Consider the following 16,872-nt stretch of genomic DNA (forward strand, 5'->3'; position numbering starts at 1 on the left):
GATATTTTCTTTAACTGTTCACCCATTAAAGGACATCTGGGTTATTTCTGGCTTGGGCTATTGCAAACAAACCTGTTGTGAACAGTGATCTATAGATTTTTGTGTAAACGTAAGTTGTAATTTCTCTAACATAAATACTCAAGATATAATTCCTGGAATACATGACAGTTGGCATATTTAGTTTTACAAAAAATTGCCATACTCTTTTTCTATGCTGTTTTACACTCCCCCTACCAATGCATCTATTTTCTCTGAATCTCTGCCATTTGTTATTATTCACTATTTGTTATTTTTATTATTTGTTATTTATTATTTGTTATTATTTGTAACAAGTTTGTTATTATTACTATTATTTAGTTCTTTTGAAAAGTATAGTGTGATACCTCATTGTGGTTTTAATTTGTATTTACCTAATAACTAATGATGCTGAACTTCTGGTCATGTACTTATTTACCATCCTCTTTAGTGAAATGTCTCTTCATGTCTTTGCTCATTTGCTTATTGGATAGTTTGCATTTTTACTGCTGAGTTTTGAGAGTTCTTTATGTATTATGGCTAGTAGTCCTTTGTCAGATAAGTAGTTTGCAAATACTTTCTACCTGTCTTTGGCTTATCTTTTCATCCCCTTCTCAGGGTCTTTCAAATTAAATTTTTTAATTTGGGTTTTGTATAGTTTATCAAATTTTCCTTTTATAGACTATAAGTCTAAGAGCTCTTCACCTAGCACTAAGTCCTAAAGATGTTTTCCTATATTTTTTCTAAATGCTTTATAGTTTTACAATTTTATATTTAAGCCCATTATCCATTTTGAGTTAATTTTTGAATAACATACGAAGTTTAGGTTGGAGTTCTTTTTTTTTTTTTTTTTTACCGTGAATGCCGATTACTTCAGCACCATTTATTGGAAAAGCAATGCAATGAAATGTCTTTTGTCCTTTGTCAAAAATAAGTCAGGAATATTTGTGCACTCATGACCTTTTATGTCCTCATACCTAATCATATTCTCAAGTCACATAAGACATCTTGTCATTCCTTTAATAGTCCCTATGACATCTGAGATGGAGCTCATGCCCTTTACCCTTTCTGCTCTTCTCTGCCAACTTTGAAGCTTACCTCAAATGTGGACTCTGTGAACCACTCTTTCCTCCTACACTCTTACACCACACTTAACCATATTTTACTTAGTCCTACGTGCTTTTTTCTTCTAGTATATTGTAAATTTCTTGAGGATGAGGAAAATATCTTATCTTCTTAGTATCTTTAAAACTTAGTTGTTTCTAAAAAGATTTGTGGTATTAAATATTTGGGGTAGTTTTATAAGTGACACTTCATATGCATGTGTAAAAATGTAAAATTATATATATATTTATACATATAATTTAGTAAGGAAAAATCTTTTGACATTTTCTTATTTTTCATGATGTCAACAGCTAGAGATATACCCTCCCAACTGTATACCAGTAGTTTCCACATGTTTTGAGTACAAGACCCCCTATATCAATATCATGAAATTTGTCCAGACTTAATGTTGTGCTTCATCATTTGTAATCTCAGGAGGATCATAATGACAAAAAGCCACTAATGATTCAAGAGTTTAAATAAACTTGTGTTTTATTTATTTCAAGCTACATATATTATTTTTAAAAATTAGCAAATACACATGCATGGAGATTATTTTATAATGCTTATTGTATCCATAAATTTTCTAACAACTTGCAGTAATTCTAGCTCCTCCCACATTCATGGCCCATTGATCAGAAATCACTGCAATACTTTCTTCATCAGCCAACACTTGTAAGCTTGGGCACACGCTTTTATACTTTGAACACTTTTAAAAATTGTTTCAAAAACAATAGTCCGTAGTCCATGCCTAGTACCCTTCAATTTATACATAACCCAAATGAGTGGAAATGTGAATTAATATGTGGATAAGTGACTATTTTTAGTAGTAATGGGCATCATATAAACAAGTTTGGTGGAAAAGCTAGTTGAATTTAGAAAGCCAAGAGAAAAAAAAGACAACAATAATTTAATTTTTCTCCCATTATGTTCTGTGTCCATATCAATATAACAAGAATCTTTTTTAATGAAATGGGGGGGGAAAAGTACACCAGTTTTAACTCTGGTTTTACTTTCTCTTGCATTCTGCTATGATGTAGGCTTCATCTCTGGGCCAAACCCCTCAATTATTTCACCAACAATGTATATGTGTTTTCTAGGAAGCCCAGTAAATTATTGCGTGGCATCCACCTTATTTTTAACTTCTCCCCTGCTTTGCATCCTGAGCACTGCTGCATCAGCCACTCAGTATGACTGGGATTTCTCAAACTGCCAAAGCCCTTCAATGTTCTAAGAAGTAGGAGAGAATGACCTCACTCTCCTTTTTTATATATATCTCTTAAAGGAATAAGAAGGGCATATTACATTGCATCACCAATGTCTTACAAAGCTTTTCATGAAAATAATTATTTCCATTTTTATTCATAGCTCTCTCTCTCTCTCTCTCTCTCTCTGTCCCCCTAATACCCAGACGGAGAAAGGCTGAGTCAGGGACGCTGCCAAGAGTCCCTTTCATATCCACCCTTCAGATACTAAACTTTTTTGATACAGGGCCAAGCTTGTCTATTTGACACTTCCCAGAGTGATTCCAAACAGACTTTGTCAGCAGTCTCCCTGAAAACCCCTATCATATACAAAACCCTGTTGTAGACATGACTGGGCTGAAGGTAGGGTGGAGCTGGCAGTAGGAATGCGCTGTCTACAGCTTTTAAGAAGCAGAGCTAGGATTCTGGCTCCAATGTCATTGCTCTTTCCACTTTATTATCTTTGGCATCTGGTTAAAAACCATCATTTTTTTCAATGATTCTTTAGAAATACAGATTCTATTTTATAACAGAATTATATTGTTAGAGTCAACATATTTTGTACGTTGTATTCCTTTCTTAGATGTCATTCTATTATAAAATATAAAGAAGAAATTAGAAAGGACATTAGAACAGGAATATTCTATGCATTTTACATACCTTAAAGTATCTTGCAGAGTGTGTATGATTATCTAGCATAGCACTAAGTATATGGGATACTCAGTAAGCCATAGCCATTGTTATCTATATCATCCTCTCATTTGATATTCATAACATGATGAAAATTCTATTTGTAAATGAAATCATTGAGGCCCTGATGTCAAACATTTCAACCAGGGTAAAGCAACTAGTTTTCAAGTCCAGAACTGCCAGATTCCAAAACCCATATTGGTCCCGCTAAGTTATGCTCTTGTCCCTCCCTCTCCCCACCCACAGAGTTCTCCCGTTCTCACTTATATTGAACTCTCCTTTTCATTATCCTGCCTCCTCACTCCCCTTCCCACCAACACATTTCAGTTTCCATGTTATTGTTCTTCTTTAGAATGAAGTAATTCTAAATACACTAAATACACTTTAGAATTATTTACTATACCCTCATGTCAAATAACATACAATGAGTGCTTGTATACAAGTTACCAGATATTAATTACCCTAAACAAGGTTTTTCTGTTTGATGTAATAATTTCAAACCTACAAATTCAGTGTTTGTCAGAAGGCAATGAAGACTTAGTGTATGTCTATAGGTAAAAAGTATTATAAAGTGAAATTGAAAAAGCTGTACATTTTGATTCTATTCATGTGAAGACAGAATACGTAAAGCATTTGGTGAAAAAGTCTCAAAGAATATAATCATTTCTGTACTTCTTTAGCATTACCCACTAATTGTTCATTGCACAGTAAGAAAAGAGTGCTTATTTTTTCTTTTTTATTTATTTCTTTTTTAAGTTTTCATTTAAATTCCAGTTAGTTAACATACAGAGTAGTATTGGTTTCAGGTGTACAATATAGTGATTCAACACTTTTATACATCACCTGGTGCTCATCACAAGTAAGAGTGATGTTAAAATTTTTTTAACAACATTATGGATGCAGTAAAGCAATTAAAATAGACATATATCATCTATGATGTGCAATGACTACATGTTTATAAAACTTCAGTTACTTTTAAGAAAATAATTTTTGCATAATGAAGCCCAGAGAAAGAAATCCGTAAGTTAATATAAACTCTGGAGTTCAAATGTTTGTATTTTAACCAGAAAGGCGATTAATTCTTAAAGTCATTTCTTGAGAATTTCAGCTTGCTAAATACCAGGGAGATTCAATTCTGTCTGGAACTGTTTTCTCCAGTCAGTTAATGCAAAATACCAAGAAACAGCTGTTTTTCTTTGTGTATTTGATGGATCTTTTTCAGCTATAATTTACTAGTGCTCAATATGCACCAGGCTTTGTAGTAAGGTTTACATTCATTATCTCGCTTATTCTTCCCCACAATGTTAAAAGGCAAATATTATTATCACCGGTATGCAAATGAGAAAACATATAGTTGACAATAGATTCATATAAACATAAATTATGTGTCATAGAAATTTACATCTTCAGAGCTTATTTATATGATTCACAGTTCTTAAGCCAGACTTTCACAAAATCCTAAGGCTTAGAGTTATTCTATTTTTCTACTTCACATACAGTAACACTTTGAGGGCCCCTTCATCTATTTGCTCTGTAAAATAAATGACTTTGTCTGCTGAAAGTGTTGTGGGGAGGAAAATGGAGGATAGTTTAGACAGTTCAAAATAGCTACTGTAGAGAAGAGGAAAAGGAACTTTCTCTGAAGTCTTGGAAAGATAAGAGTCCAGAAGGAGACATGGCTCACAGAGTCCACACTGGGCATCCCATTGCTATTAAAGAGGATGAATTTGTTCCATTTCTTTGAAAAAAGTGGATGGTATTTTGATGGGGATTGCATTGAATGTGTAGATTGCTCTAGGTAGCATTGACATCTTCACAATGTTTGTTCTTCCAATTCATGAGCATGGAATGTTTTTCCATTTCTTTGTGTCTTCTTCAATTTCTTTCATGAGTATTTTATAGTTTTCTGAGTACAGATCCTTTGCCTCTTTGGTTAGATTTATTCCTAGGTATCTTATGGTTTTGGGTGCAGTTGTAAATGGGATTGACTCCTTAATTTGTCTCTCTTCTGTCTTGTTGTTGGTGTATAGGAATGCCACTGATTTCTGTGCATTGATTTTATATCCTGCCACTTGACTGAATTCCTGTATGAGTTCTAGCCGTTTTGGGGTGGAGTCTTTTGGGTTTTCCACATACAGTATCATATCATCTGCAAAGAGTGAGAGTTTGACTTCCTCCTTGCCGATTTGGATGCCTTTGATTTCTTTTTGTTGTCTGATTGCTGTGGCTAGGACTTCTAATACTATGTTGAATAGCAGTGGTGATAGTGGACATCCCTGCCGCATTCCTGACCTTAGGGGGAAAGCTCTCAGTTTTTCCCCATTGAGAATGATATTTGCTGTAGGTTTTTCATAGATGGCTTTTATGATATTGAGGTATGTACCCTGTATCCCTATACTCTCTGTGAATTGTGCAAGACTGTTGAATCACAGATCTGTACCTCTGAAACAAATAATGCAATATATGTTAAGAAAAAAAAGAAAAAGAAGAAGAAGATAGCAGGAGGGGAAGAATGAAGGGGAGTATATCGGAGGGGGAGATGAACCATGAGAAACGATGGACTCTGAAAAACAAACTGAGGGTTCTAGAGGGGAGGGGGGTGGGAGGATGGGTTAGCCTGGTGATGGGTATTAAAGAGGGCACGTTCTGTGTGGAGCACTGGGTGTTATGCACAAACAATGAATCATGGAACACTACGTAAAAAACTAATGATGTAATGTATGGTGGTTAACATAACAATAAAAAATATAAAGAAAAAAAGAGGATGAATTAAAGTGGTAAGGTTTTGAGATTTTTAAGGCAACCCTTAAAATCCTTTACTATCCCAGGGGAACTCAATAAATGAAATGGAATAATTTGAATTGTCAATCCTAAGAAACTTAAAAGATAATCTGTCTGGAATGAGTGTAGGATTCTAGAAAAGGAGGTAGCCAGGAACTGTCACATGAGGCAAGGTAGACTGGATTAACATAGTTTATTGCATCTCATGTCCCTTAACTGAAATTGTTATTTACTCCTTATGTAAATCATTGTTCGGAAGAGCTGTCAGATTGATCTTGAATGGAATTTCATTGATAACTTTTTAGGTTCATAAATGTAGAAAAATGAAATGCAATGCACCAGAAACCATATCCATACACACTGAGGAGGCCTCCCAACTAACTCAAAGGGCTTCCCTCTCAAGCTTTTCCTCTACTTTTTTGCATATATAGAGAACACTTCTTTCTATCTTGTAGCTTGGCTATAAAAAACAAGCAAGTTTGTAGCAACATATGAAACTCCTTTTCTAAATGTGTTCTAAGGAGTTTCCCTGGCAACCATGTTGGATTTATACACAGCTCTCCCCCTCCCTTCATGATGGGTAACTAATTTCTTGATAGTACTACACTTCTGAAGTTTCTTTACTACTGTAGGCACCCGACAGTAATGGCCATGACTTCCTTCCTGGATATTATAAAACACAGTTAAACAGATCCCTTTTTAGAAACTAATTACATGACTAGTAAGCAGAAAAGAGCAAGACACAAAACTGTACATACAGCAAAATTACAGCTCAGATTCTTAAAAAGTAATTATATATGTAAAACAAAAAGAACACTGAAATGTTAACTATAATTATCTCCCAGTGGTAGAAATATAGATTTTCCTTTCTTTTTTGTTTCATACATATTTTATTTAATAAGCATGTGTTTTCATAATTAAAAATTAAGCCATTTTAAATAAATTAAAGTAAGCACAGAATGAATTCTTCACATGTAGATGGAAATATTGTTATACTGCACTAAATTAACAAGGAAATCATGGAGATTGGTCTGCTTTCCTCATTAGTCTTCAGCAAAGAAAGATAGTGTTCAAGGTCCCATGTTGCACAATAAATTCAAGGACAGTTAAAAGGTGATAGGTACTTAAATTTCTTCCTAGAGAATAATTTACAGTCATATTAAATTTGGGATGAACAATTATTAATGGAATCAGAATAAATTCTAAGCTTCTTAGAGCAATATTCTGTTATTAAACTCCATTATATTAGCTGAATCTTTAGCTTTCCAGAATTAGAGTTAGACATGAAAGATTCTTCATTAACCTAGCTATTCCAAGCTAAATGATATTAACAGCTAAATATTTTTATTAAAAGCAATATTTTTAAAGGTGCATTTAAGCATATCTGATTTATATTTTAATTATTCTCTCCCTTTTCAGGTGGTGTATGATGAAGTCACAGAGCTCCGAGGACATGTCTTAATGCTTATTGTGAAAAGCAAAACCGTATTTGTGGGAGCAATTAACATCCAACTTTATAGTGTCCCTCTCAATGAAGAAAAATGGTATCCACTAGGAAACTGTATAATTTGACCATTTCTATCAACCAATGCATTATTCATTAACTACTTATATCTTTTTCCACTTCTAGGCCTCTGTATCACAAGAGCAGGACATTTTTGTTTTCAAAGATAGCTTAGTGTACCAAGAACACAAGAAAAATAAATAAGAATAGTTTTTGAGAAACAAACTGAGGGTTCTAGAGGGGAGGAGTGGGGGGATGGGTTAGCCTGGTGATGGGTATTAAAGAGGGCACGTATTGAATGGAGCACTGGGTGTTATACGCAAACAATGGATCATGGAACACTACATCAAAAAAAAAAAGAATAGTCTTTTATAGTAATATATTCTCTACTGTGTTTCATTGTTTTCTTAGAATATTTTCTCCTTAATAAAGTGCCAGTTTATTGTCTAAAATTCAATATGGAAAATAATAACAGAACATTTAATTTTAATATATCTTTTAAATCAAATATGTGTTCACATTTTTTAACTGTGTACCTATGGTTACAGCAACACTGTTACTGTGGTTTCCAAGAAATACAGCAATAAAAAAATCTCATCAATTAATTCAAGACCTAAGTATATCTGTAACAAATTTTTAAACTTGAATTAAATATATATACTTGCATACTGACTTACACTCTTTTTTATTATGGGAATTAATAAGCTCCAGCTTTTCAATCAGAAAAACAAAAGATAAATGCCTGAAATTCTTAAATCCAATTTTTGGAAGAAACTTCTTTATATTACCCTTTTCAATGTCAATCAATTAATCATCACTGGATTTCACCCAACTAGGGGCATGATCACTTTTTAAATTTCATTACCCCTTAAGTCCAAGATGTCAAACTCTGAAACTTTCCACTCTCATCAAAACCTCTTCTCTTTGCACATCAAGAATTTCTCTTATTTCTGAATCTACTTTCATACCCATCATGATCTGAGTAGATAATCTTACAGACTTCCACCTGCAAAGCAGGTACAACTCAAAACACTCTGCCACATTCTTTGAGAGAAACAAATAGGAGTTCCTTTTTAGTGTCTGTCATTTAAATTACTAAAAAAAAAAGTTAAACTCTTGCTTTTTTTCAATGCTTCACTGTGAATGAATAGAAATGTAATTTAAGCTCTTATATATGGTCATCTACATAATGATGTAAACATGTAAAGGACTGTAAATTTATTCACTGAAAATATTTGAGTGCCAGCCTACAACAGGCAGAGAGACAGGGCAGACAACTGCACTGAAAGGAAAAGTGTCTCAGACACAACAGCAGGGCATAAGCAACACACATAGGATACTCTCTTGAAGTGCAAGGTTCTGGTTAGTAAGGGACACTGCCTTGCAGTGGACTTCAAGACCTCTTCATCATAAAGTCACTACTTTCAAGAGCAGAAGACATAGCTGACTTTCTTAACACAGAGAAACAGACACAGAGAGGCAGGCAAAATGAGGAGACAGAGAAATTTATCCGAAATGAAAGAACAGGACAAGCCATAGCCTGAGATCTAAGCAAAACAGATATAAGTAAAATGCCTGATAGAGAATTTAAAACAATCATAAGAAGGATACTCACTGGACCTGAGAAAAGAGTGGAAGAAATGTGTTAGACCCTTAACACAGAAATAAGGAATAACATAGCAGAGATAAAGGGCTCGATAAACAAAATGAGAAATGCACTTGATGGAATGAACAGCAGGATGGAAGAAGCAGAGGAACAAATTAGTGACCAGAAGACAGAAATGGAAAGTAATGAAACTGAACACAAGAGAGAAAAAAGAATTTTGCAAAATGAGAATAGGCTTAGCGAACTCAGTGGTTCCATGAAATGTAATAATATTCGTATTATGGGAAACCCAGAAGAAGAAGAGAGAAAAAAAAAGAACATAAAATTTATTTGAACAAATAGTAGCTGAAAACTCCCCAAATCTGGGGAAAGAAACAGATATCCAGATCCTGGAAGAACAGAGAACTCCCATGAAAATCAACAAAAGCAGAACCACACCAAGACATAGTTGTAATTAAATCGGCAAAATATAGTGATAAAGAAAAGATTTTTAAAGCAGCAAGACAAAGGAAGACAGTAATTTACAAGGGAAAATCCCTAAGGCTTGCAGGAGATTTTTCAGCAGAAACTTTGCAAGACAAAAGGGAGTGTCATGATATATTCAAAGTGCTGAATGGGAAAAATCTGCAGCCAAGAATATTTTATCCAGCAAAGCCAACATTCAGAATAAAAGGAGAGATAAAGAGTTTCCCAGACAAACAAAAACTAAAGGAGTTCATGACCATTAAACCACCCTGCAAGAAATATTAAAGGGGACTCTCTGAGAAAGGAGAGACCAAAAGTGACAGTTTAAAGATAGGAACCACAAAAGCAGTAAAAATGAATATTTCTGTAAAAAATCAGTCAAGGAACTCACAAAATAAATGGATACAAAATATAACAACATATACATGAAACTGAGAGGAAAGGAGTAAAAAATGGGTTCAAACTTAAACAACCATCAACTTAATATAGACTGTAATATGCAGGTTATATGCAAACATAATGACAACCATATATCAAAACTAACAAGTATACATAGAATAAAGAGAAATAAATCCAAATATATCACTAAAGAAAATCAGCAAACCCTGAAAGGAGAAAAACAGGGAATGATCAGAGAAAATCTTGGAAACAACCACAAAACAAATAATAAAATGACAATATATACCTGTCAATAATTACTTTGAATGTAAATGAACCAAACACTCCAATCAACAAACATAAGGTGACAGAATAGTTGGGAAAACAAGACCCACCTACATGCTGCCTACAGGAGATTCATTTTAGACCTAAAGACACCTGCAAATTGAATGTGAGGGAAGAGAGAAACACCTATCATGCAAATGGAGATCAAAAGAAAGCCAGAGTAGCAATACTTATATCAGACAAAATAGACTTTAAAACAAAGACTGTAACAAGAGACAAAGAAGGACTCTATATAATGATAAAGGGGACAATCCATCAAGATATAAGCATTGTAAATATTTATGCAACCAGTATAGGAGCACCAAAATATATAAAACAATAACAAACATAAAGGAACTAATCAATAATAATACAATAGTAGGAAAGGACTCTAACACCTCACATCAATGGACAGATCATCTAAACAGAAAATCAACAAGGAAGCAATGGCTTTGAATGCACATGGAAACAGATGAATTTAACAGATATATGCAGAACATGCTATCCTCAAACAACAGAACACACATTCTTTTCAAATGTACATGGAACATTCTCCAGAATAGATCACATATTAGCCCACAAAACAAGCTTCAACAAATTCAAGAATATTGAAGTCATACCATGCACCTTTTCTGACCACACTATGAAACTAAAAGTCAACCACAAGAAAAAATCTGGAAAAACCACAGATACATGGAGGTTAAATAAAAGCTTACTAAACAATGAGTGAGTCAACCAGGAAATAAAAGAAGAAATAAAAAAATACATGGAAATAAATGAAAACACAATGGTCCAAAACCTTTGGGATGCAGCAAAAGTGGTCCTAAGAGAGAAGTTTATAGCAATAGAGCAATACCTCAAGAAGCAAGAAAAATCTCAAGTAAATAATCTAACCTTACACCTAAAGGAGCTGCAAAAAGAATAATAAAAATCTAAAACCAGCAGAAGAAAATAATAAATACTTGAGCAGAAGTGATATAAAAACTAAAAACAAACAAAAACAATAGAACAGAGCAATGAAACCAGGAGGTGCTTCTTCAAAAAAAATCAAGAAAATTGATAAACCTTTAGTCAAACTTAGGAACAAAAAAAGAGAAAGGACTCAAATAAATCAAATCACAAATGATAAAAGAGAAATAACAAACAACACCACAGAAGTACAAACCGTTAAAAGACAACTTTATGAAAAACAATATGCCAAAAAACTGGGCAACCTAGAAGAAATGGATAAATTCCTAGAAACATATAAACTACCAAAACTGAAACAAGAATAAAAATTTTGCACAGACTGATAACCAGCAAAGTAATTACATCAGTAATCAAAATAACTCCCAATAAACACAAATCCAGGACCAGATGGCTTCACAGGTGAATCCTGCCAAATGTCTAAAGAAAAGTTAATATTTATTCTTCTCAAACTATTCCAAAAAATAGAAAAGGAAGGAAAACTCAAATTCATTCTCTGAGGCCAGAATGACTCTGATTCCAAAACCAGATAAAGACAGCACTAAAAAAGAGAACTACAGGACAATAGCCCTCATGAACATAGATGCAGAAATCCTCAACAAAATACTAGCACACCAAATCCAACAATACATTTAAAAAATCATTCACCATGATCAAGTGGGGTTTATTCCTGGGTTGCAAGGGTGGTTCAATATTTGTAAATCAATAAGCTTTATACATCCCATCAATAAGAGAAAGTATAAGAACCATATGATCATTTCAACAGACTCAGATAAAGCATTTGACAAAGCATCCATCCACTCATGATAAAACTCTCAACAAAGTAAGTTTAGAGGGAACATACCTCAACATAATAAAGGCCATATATGAAAAACTCACAGCTACATCATCCTCAATGGGGAAAAACTGAGAGCTTCTCCCCTAAGGTCAGGAACAAGACAAGGATGTCCACCCTCACCACTTTTACTCAACATAGTACTGGAAGTCCTAGCCACAGCAATCAGACAACAAAGAAATAAAAGGCATACAAATCAGTAAGGAAGAAGTAAAACTTTCACTATTTGCAGGTGACATGATACTCCATGTAGAAAACTCAAAAGACTAGCAAAAAACTGCTAGAACTGATGAATGAATTCAGTAAAGTAGCAGGATACAAAATCAACATACAGAAATCTGTTGCATTTCTATACAGGAATAAAGAAGCAGCAGGCAGAGAAATTAAGAAAGCAATCCCCTTTACAACTGCACCAAAAATAATAAAATATCTAGGAGTAAACTTAACCATAGAGGTAAAAGATCTGTACTCTAAAAACTATAAAAAACTGATGAAAGAAATTGAAGATGACACAAAGAAATGGAAAAACATTCCGTGCTCATGGATTAGAAGAACAAATATTGTTAAAATGTCTATACTACCAAAAGCAATCTACACATTCAGTGCAATCCCTCTCAAAATACCACCAGCATTTTTCACAGAGCTAGAACAAACAATCCTAAAATTTTTATGGAACCACAAAAGACCCCAAATAGCCAAAGCAATCTTGAAAAAGAAAAGCAAAGCTGAAGGCATCACAATTCCAGATTTCAAATGATATTACAAAGCTGTAGTAATTAAAACAATACGGTACTGGCACAAAAATAGACACATAGATCAATAGACCAGAAGAGAAAACCCAGAAATAAACCCACAACTATATGGTCAACAAATCTTTGACAAGCAGGAAAGAACATCTAATTGGAAAAAGACACTCTTCAACAAATGGTGTTGGGAAAACTGGACAGCTATATGCAGAAGAATAAAACTGGACCACTTTCTTAAACCGTACACAAAAATAAATTCAAAATAGATTAGAGACCTAAATGTGGGACTTGAAACTATAAAAATCCTAGAAAAGAACTCAGGCAGTAACCTCTTTGACATCGGCCATAGCAACTTCTTTCTAAATCTGTCTCCTGAGGCAAGGGAAACAAAAGCAAAAAATAAACTACGAAGACAACACCAAAATAAAAAGCTTCTGCACAGTGAAGGAAACAATCAACAAAACTAAAAGGCAACCTGCAGAATGGGAGAAAATATTTGCAAATGACTTATCTGATAAAGGGTTAGTATCAAAAATATATAAAGAATTGATAAAACTCAACACGCCCAAAACAAATAATCCAGTTAAAAATTGGGCAGAAGACATGAACAGACATTTCTCTAAGGAAGATGTACAAATGGCCAACAGACACATGAAAAGATGTTCATCATCATTCATCATCTTCAGGGAAATGCAAATCACAACTACAATGAGATATCACCTCCACCTATCAGAATGGCTAAAATCAACAAAACAAAAAACAACAGGTGTTGGTGAGGATGTGAAGAAAAAGGAACACTTGTGCACTATTGGTGGGAATGCAAACTCGACAGCCAATGTGGAAACCAGTATGGAGTTTCCTTGAAAAGTTAAAAATAGAACTGCCCTGTGATCCAGCAATTGCACTACTGGGTATTTACCCAAAGAATACAAAAACACTAATTCAAAGGGATACATGCACCTCTGTATTTATTGCAGCATTATTTTTATAGCCAAGATATGGAAACAACCCAAAAGTCCATCAGTTGATGAATGGATATTGAATAAAATATTATTCAGCCATAAAAAAGAATGAAATCTTTCCAAATACGGTGACATGGATGGAGCTGGAGAGTATAGATGCTAAGTGAAATAAGTCAGTCAGAGAAAGACAAATACCATATGATTTCACTCAAATGTGGAATTTAGGAAACAAAACAAGCAAAGGGGAAAACAAAGACAGAGACAAATACAGAAACAGATTATTAATTATAGAGAACAAACTGATGGTTACCAAGGAGGAGGGGAATAGGGGGGATGGCTTAAATAGGTGATGGGGATTAACGAGTACACTTGTGATGAGCACTGAATGATGCATGGAATTGTTGAATTACTATACTATAAACCTGAAGCTAATATAATACTGTATATTAGCTAACTGGAATTAAAATAAAAACTTAAAGAAAATATTTGAGTGCCTGGTATGAGTTAATGTGATCCCATTTAAAACAGATGATCGTGCTAGTCAATTAAGTCGTCAGTGCTGCTGGGCAATCACTCTGTATGTTCCAGGTCCCTTCACTCTCCCTTTCTGCTAGACGATGACCATAAGCTCTTCTCTCTGCTGAAACCCTAGCACCTTCTACCCCCATCCTCTTTTTCAGCTGATGTTTCCTAATTCACTTAGAAATTAGAATCGGTCAAAAGACCCCTGCAGATTCCACTACGGCATCTACCCACAGCAGATCCTATGTTCCACCTTCCTACTCATTACCATAGGAAAACTAACCACTTGTGCTCCTGTACAAAACCAACCTCTCAACTTGTACATGTGATCCCAACCCCTCCCACCTATTCACAAATGTTACTGGAATTCTCTTCTGCTCAAAAGCATCATTTCTTCATTTAATACTGGGGAGAATTCCCTTCAGCATAAAATCATGATGTGCATGGTTACATAATGTTACCAACCATTATAAAAAAACCTGTCAGCACCCTCCTTCTTCTTTTAAATACTTATCCATTGCCTATTCCTCTTTGTAGCAAAACTCTTCAAAACAATTGTCTCCACTCTGTCTCTGGTCTCTCTGCTTGTATTTTTTCTCAGACCCATTCCAAGGAGGTATATGCCCCAAACACTTCACCAGAACTACTTTTATCAAGGTCTTTACTGACTTTCACACAGCTAAACCCAGAGGTCAATTTTCAGCCCTAATCTGACCTTACATATCAGCAGTATTTAACACAATCAGTAACTCTATCTTCCTCAGTATTCCTTCTTCACTTGGCTTCCAGGGCACCCACACCCTCTCGTGCTTTCCTTCTATAACATTTGTCACTCCTTCTCAGTTTTCTGTGCAGGAGCATCATCTTCTCCACAACTCCAGTGTTGGTGTGTCCCAGAGCTCCCTCTTGGGTCTTCTTCTCCATCAACCTTCACTCTCTAATGATCTCTATTCTCATGGCTTTAAATAACATCTGTTTGCTGATGATCCCCAGTTTTATAACTCCAGCCCAGACCCCCTCTCAAATTCTAGAGTTCCTTATCCAACTGTCTACTCAATATTCCCCTGAATATCTAATATCTAGTATCTCAAACTCAGCATGTCTAAAACTCTTTATCTTTTCCCTTCAAACCTGTTTTTTTATTAAATTTTTTTAAAGATTTTATTTATTTATTTGCCAAAGAGAGAGAGAGAGAGAGAGAGCACAAGCAGATGGAGCAGCAGGGAGAAGGTGAAGCAGGGAGAGGAAGGAGCCTGATGCGGGACTCGATCCCAGGACCCTGGGATCATGACCTGAGCCAAAGGCAGGTGCTTAACTGACTGAGCCACCCAGGCATCCCTCACACCTATGTTAAAGAGCAAAAAACTTGAAGTAATCTTTGACACCCTCCCCCTCTCTTTCTCTGAATAAAATTCAGTCCATCAGAAATTCCTGTTGGCTCTACCCTAAAACATATCCCAAAGTCAAACACTTATCACTCTCCATCTGTTACTGTTCTGGTTCAAGGTACCACTGTCATCTTTATCCCAGATTACTACAATCACCTTCTTCTAAATAGTCTCTCTGTTTCTATGTTTACCTTGTCCTCTTTATAGTCTATTCTCAACATAGAAGCTAGAGGGATCATGTCATTCATCTGCTCAAAACTCTCCAGGAACTGCTAATCTCAGAGTAAAAGGCCAAACCTTTAAAATAACCTAAGAGACCCTATGTTTCCAGCCTTCCATCAGCTACCTCTCTGATTTTTAACTCCTATTTCATCCTCCTTTGCTCAACACTGGCCTCCTTTCTGCTCCCTGAGCACACCAGACATGCTTCCACCCTGGATTTATCAGATAGCTCCTTCTTTCCAAAAGGTGCCTTTGTCCCATAAATCCACTTGCCTAACTCCCTCACCTCTTTCAAGTCTTGATCAAATGTTTCCAGCTCCATCAGGTCTACACTGACCACTCTTTGTAATACTGTAAACTGCCCTATCCCCAGATAAACACCAGATCCTTCCCCCTCTACTCTACTTTTCTTCTTATGCACTTATCATCTTTGAACATTCTATACAATTTACTTCTTTTATTTATTATTTATGGTTTTTTTCCTTTCACTAAAATATAAGCCCCAAAGCAAGAGGAGTCCTTGCCCTGGTGCCCTCACCATAGAGAAATTTTCTTCCTCCCGTTGTCTTAGCCACACCCAGAACCCTCATTCTAGACAACATTCCCAGTACCAGGACTCCAGAACTCCCTACCTGAACAGCCTCTGCAGGCTTCTTCTAAGGGCCCATTCATCTAAAGTGATATTTCATCACTAGTGTGAGCAATGCATAGGCCCTGGTGGTGACCAAAGGGAGGCTGCCTGCAGGGTATATGGACAGAGCTTGAATGTGCCAGATGGAGTGTCCACAGAGGTGCATAGACATCCACAGCAAAAGACAGACTAGGGCAGGAAGAAAAAAGTGGGGCATACAGAGTTTCCTAGGAGAAGAGCCAGCCCTTTTCAGGCCACCATAACCTGATGACAATTTCCAAGAAGTCCAAGAATTCTAAATTAAAACCTGTCTTTGAAGGTGTTTATGAAGATGCATTTGTCACAACAAGAGAACAAAGCGTATTATATTTAACAGCTTGTTAGTTTTATTTATAACCTTTAAATTTAGGCAGATGGTATGTAGTTTTTATGGATTGAATCATGTCTCCCCAAAATTCATATGTTGAATTCCTAACCCCCACCACAGAA

General features: G+C 35.2%; 1 protein-coding gene across 1 annotated transcript in view; it reads left to right on the forward strand.

The window, feature by feature from the left end:
• PIK3C2G (phosphatidylinositol-4-phosphate 3-kinase catalytic subunit type 2 gamma) overlaps positions 1 to 7,406 on the forward strand; it is a 344,412-nt gene extending 337,006 nt beyond the window's left edge. Inside the window, 1 exon segment of the mRNA XM_088025563.1 lies at positions 7,254 to 7,406. Within this exon segment, the coding sequence (XP_087881689.1) occupies positions 7,254 to 7,406 (153 nt within the window).
• Positions 7,407 to 16,872: the final 9,466 nt, after the last annotated feature.

The sequence above is a fragment of the Eumetopias jubatus genome, unplaced genomic scaffold (genome assembly GCF_037043125.1).
Source record: "Eumetopias jubatus isolate StellerSeaLion01/CBP00866 unplaced genomic scaffold, mEumJub1_p1.0 scaffold_8, whole genome shotgun sequence".
In the NCBI taxonomy this organism is placed as follows: Eukaryota; Metazoa; Chordata; class Mammalia; order Carnivora; family Otariidae; genus Eumetopias; species Eumetopias jubatus.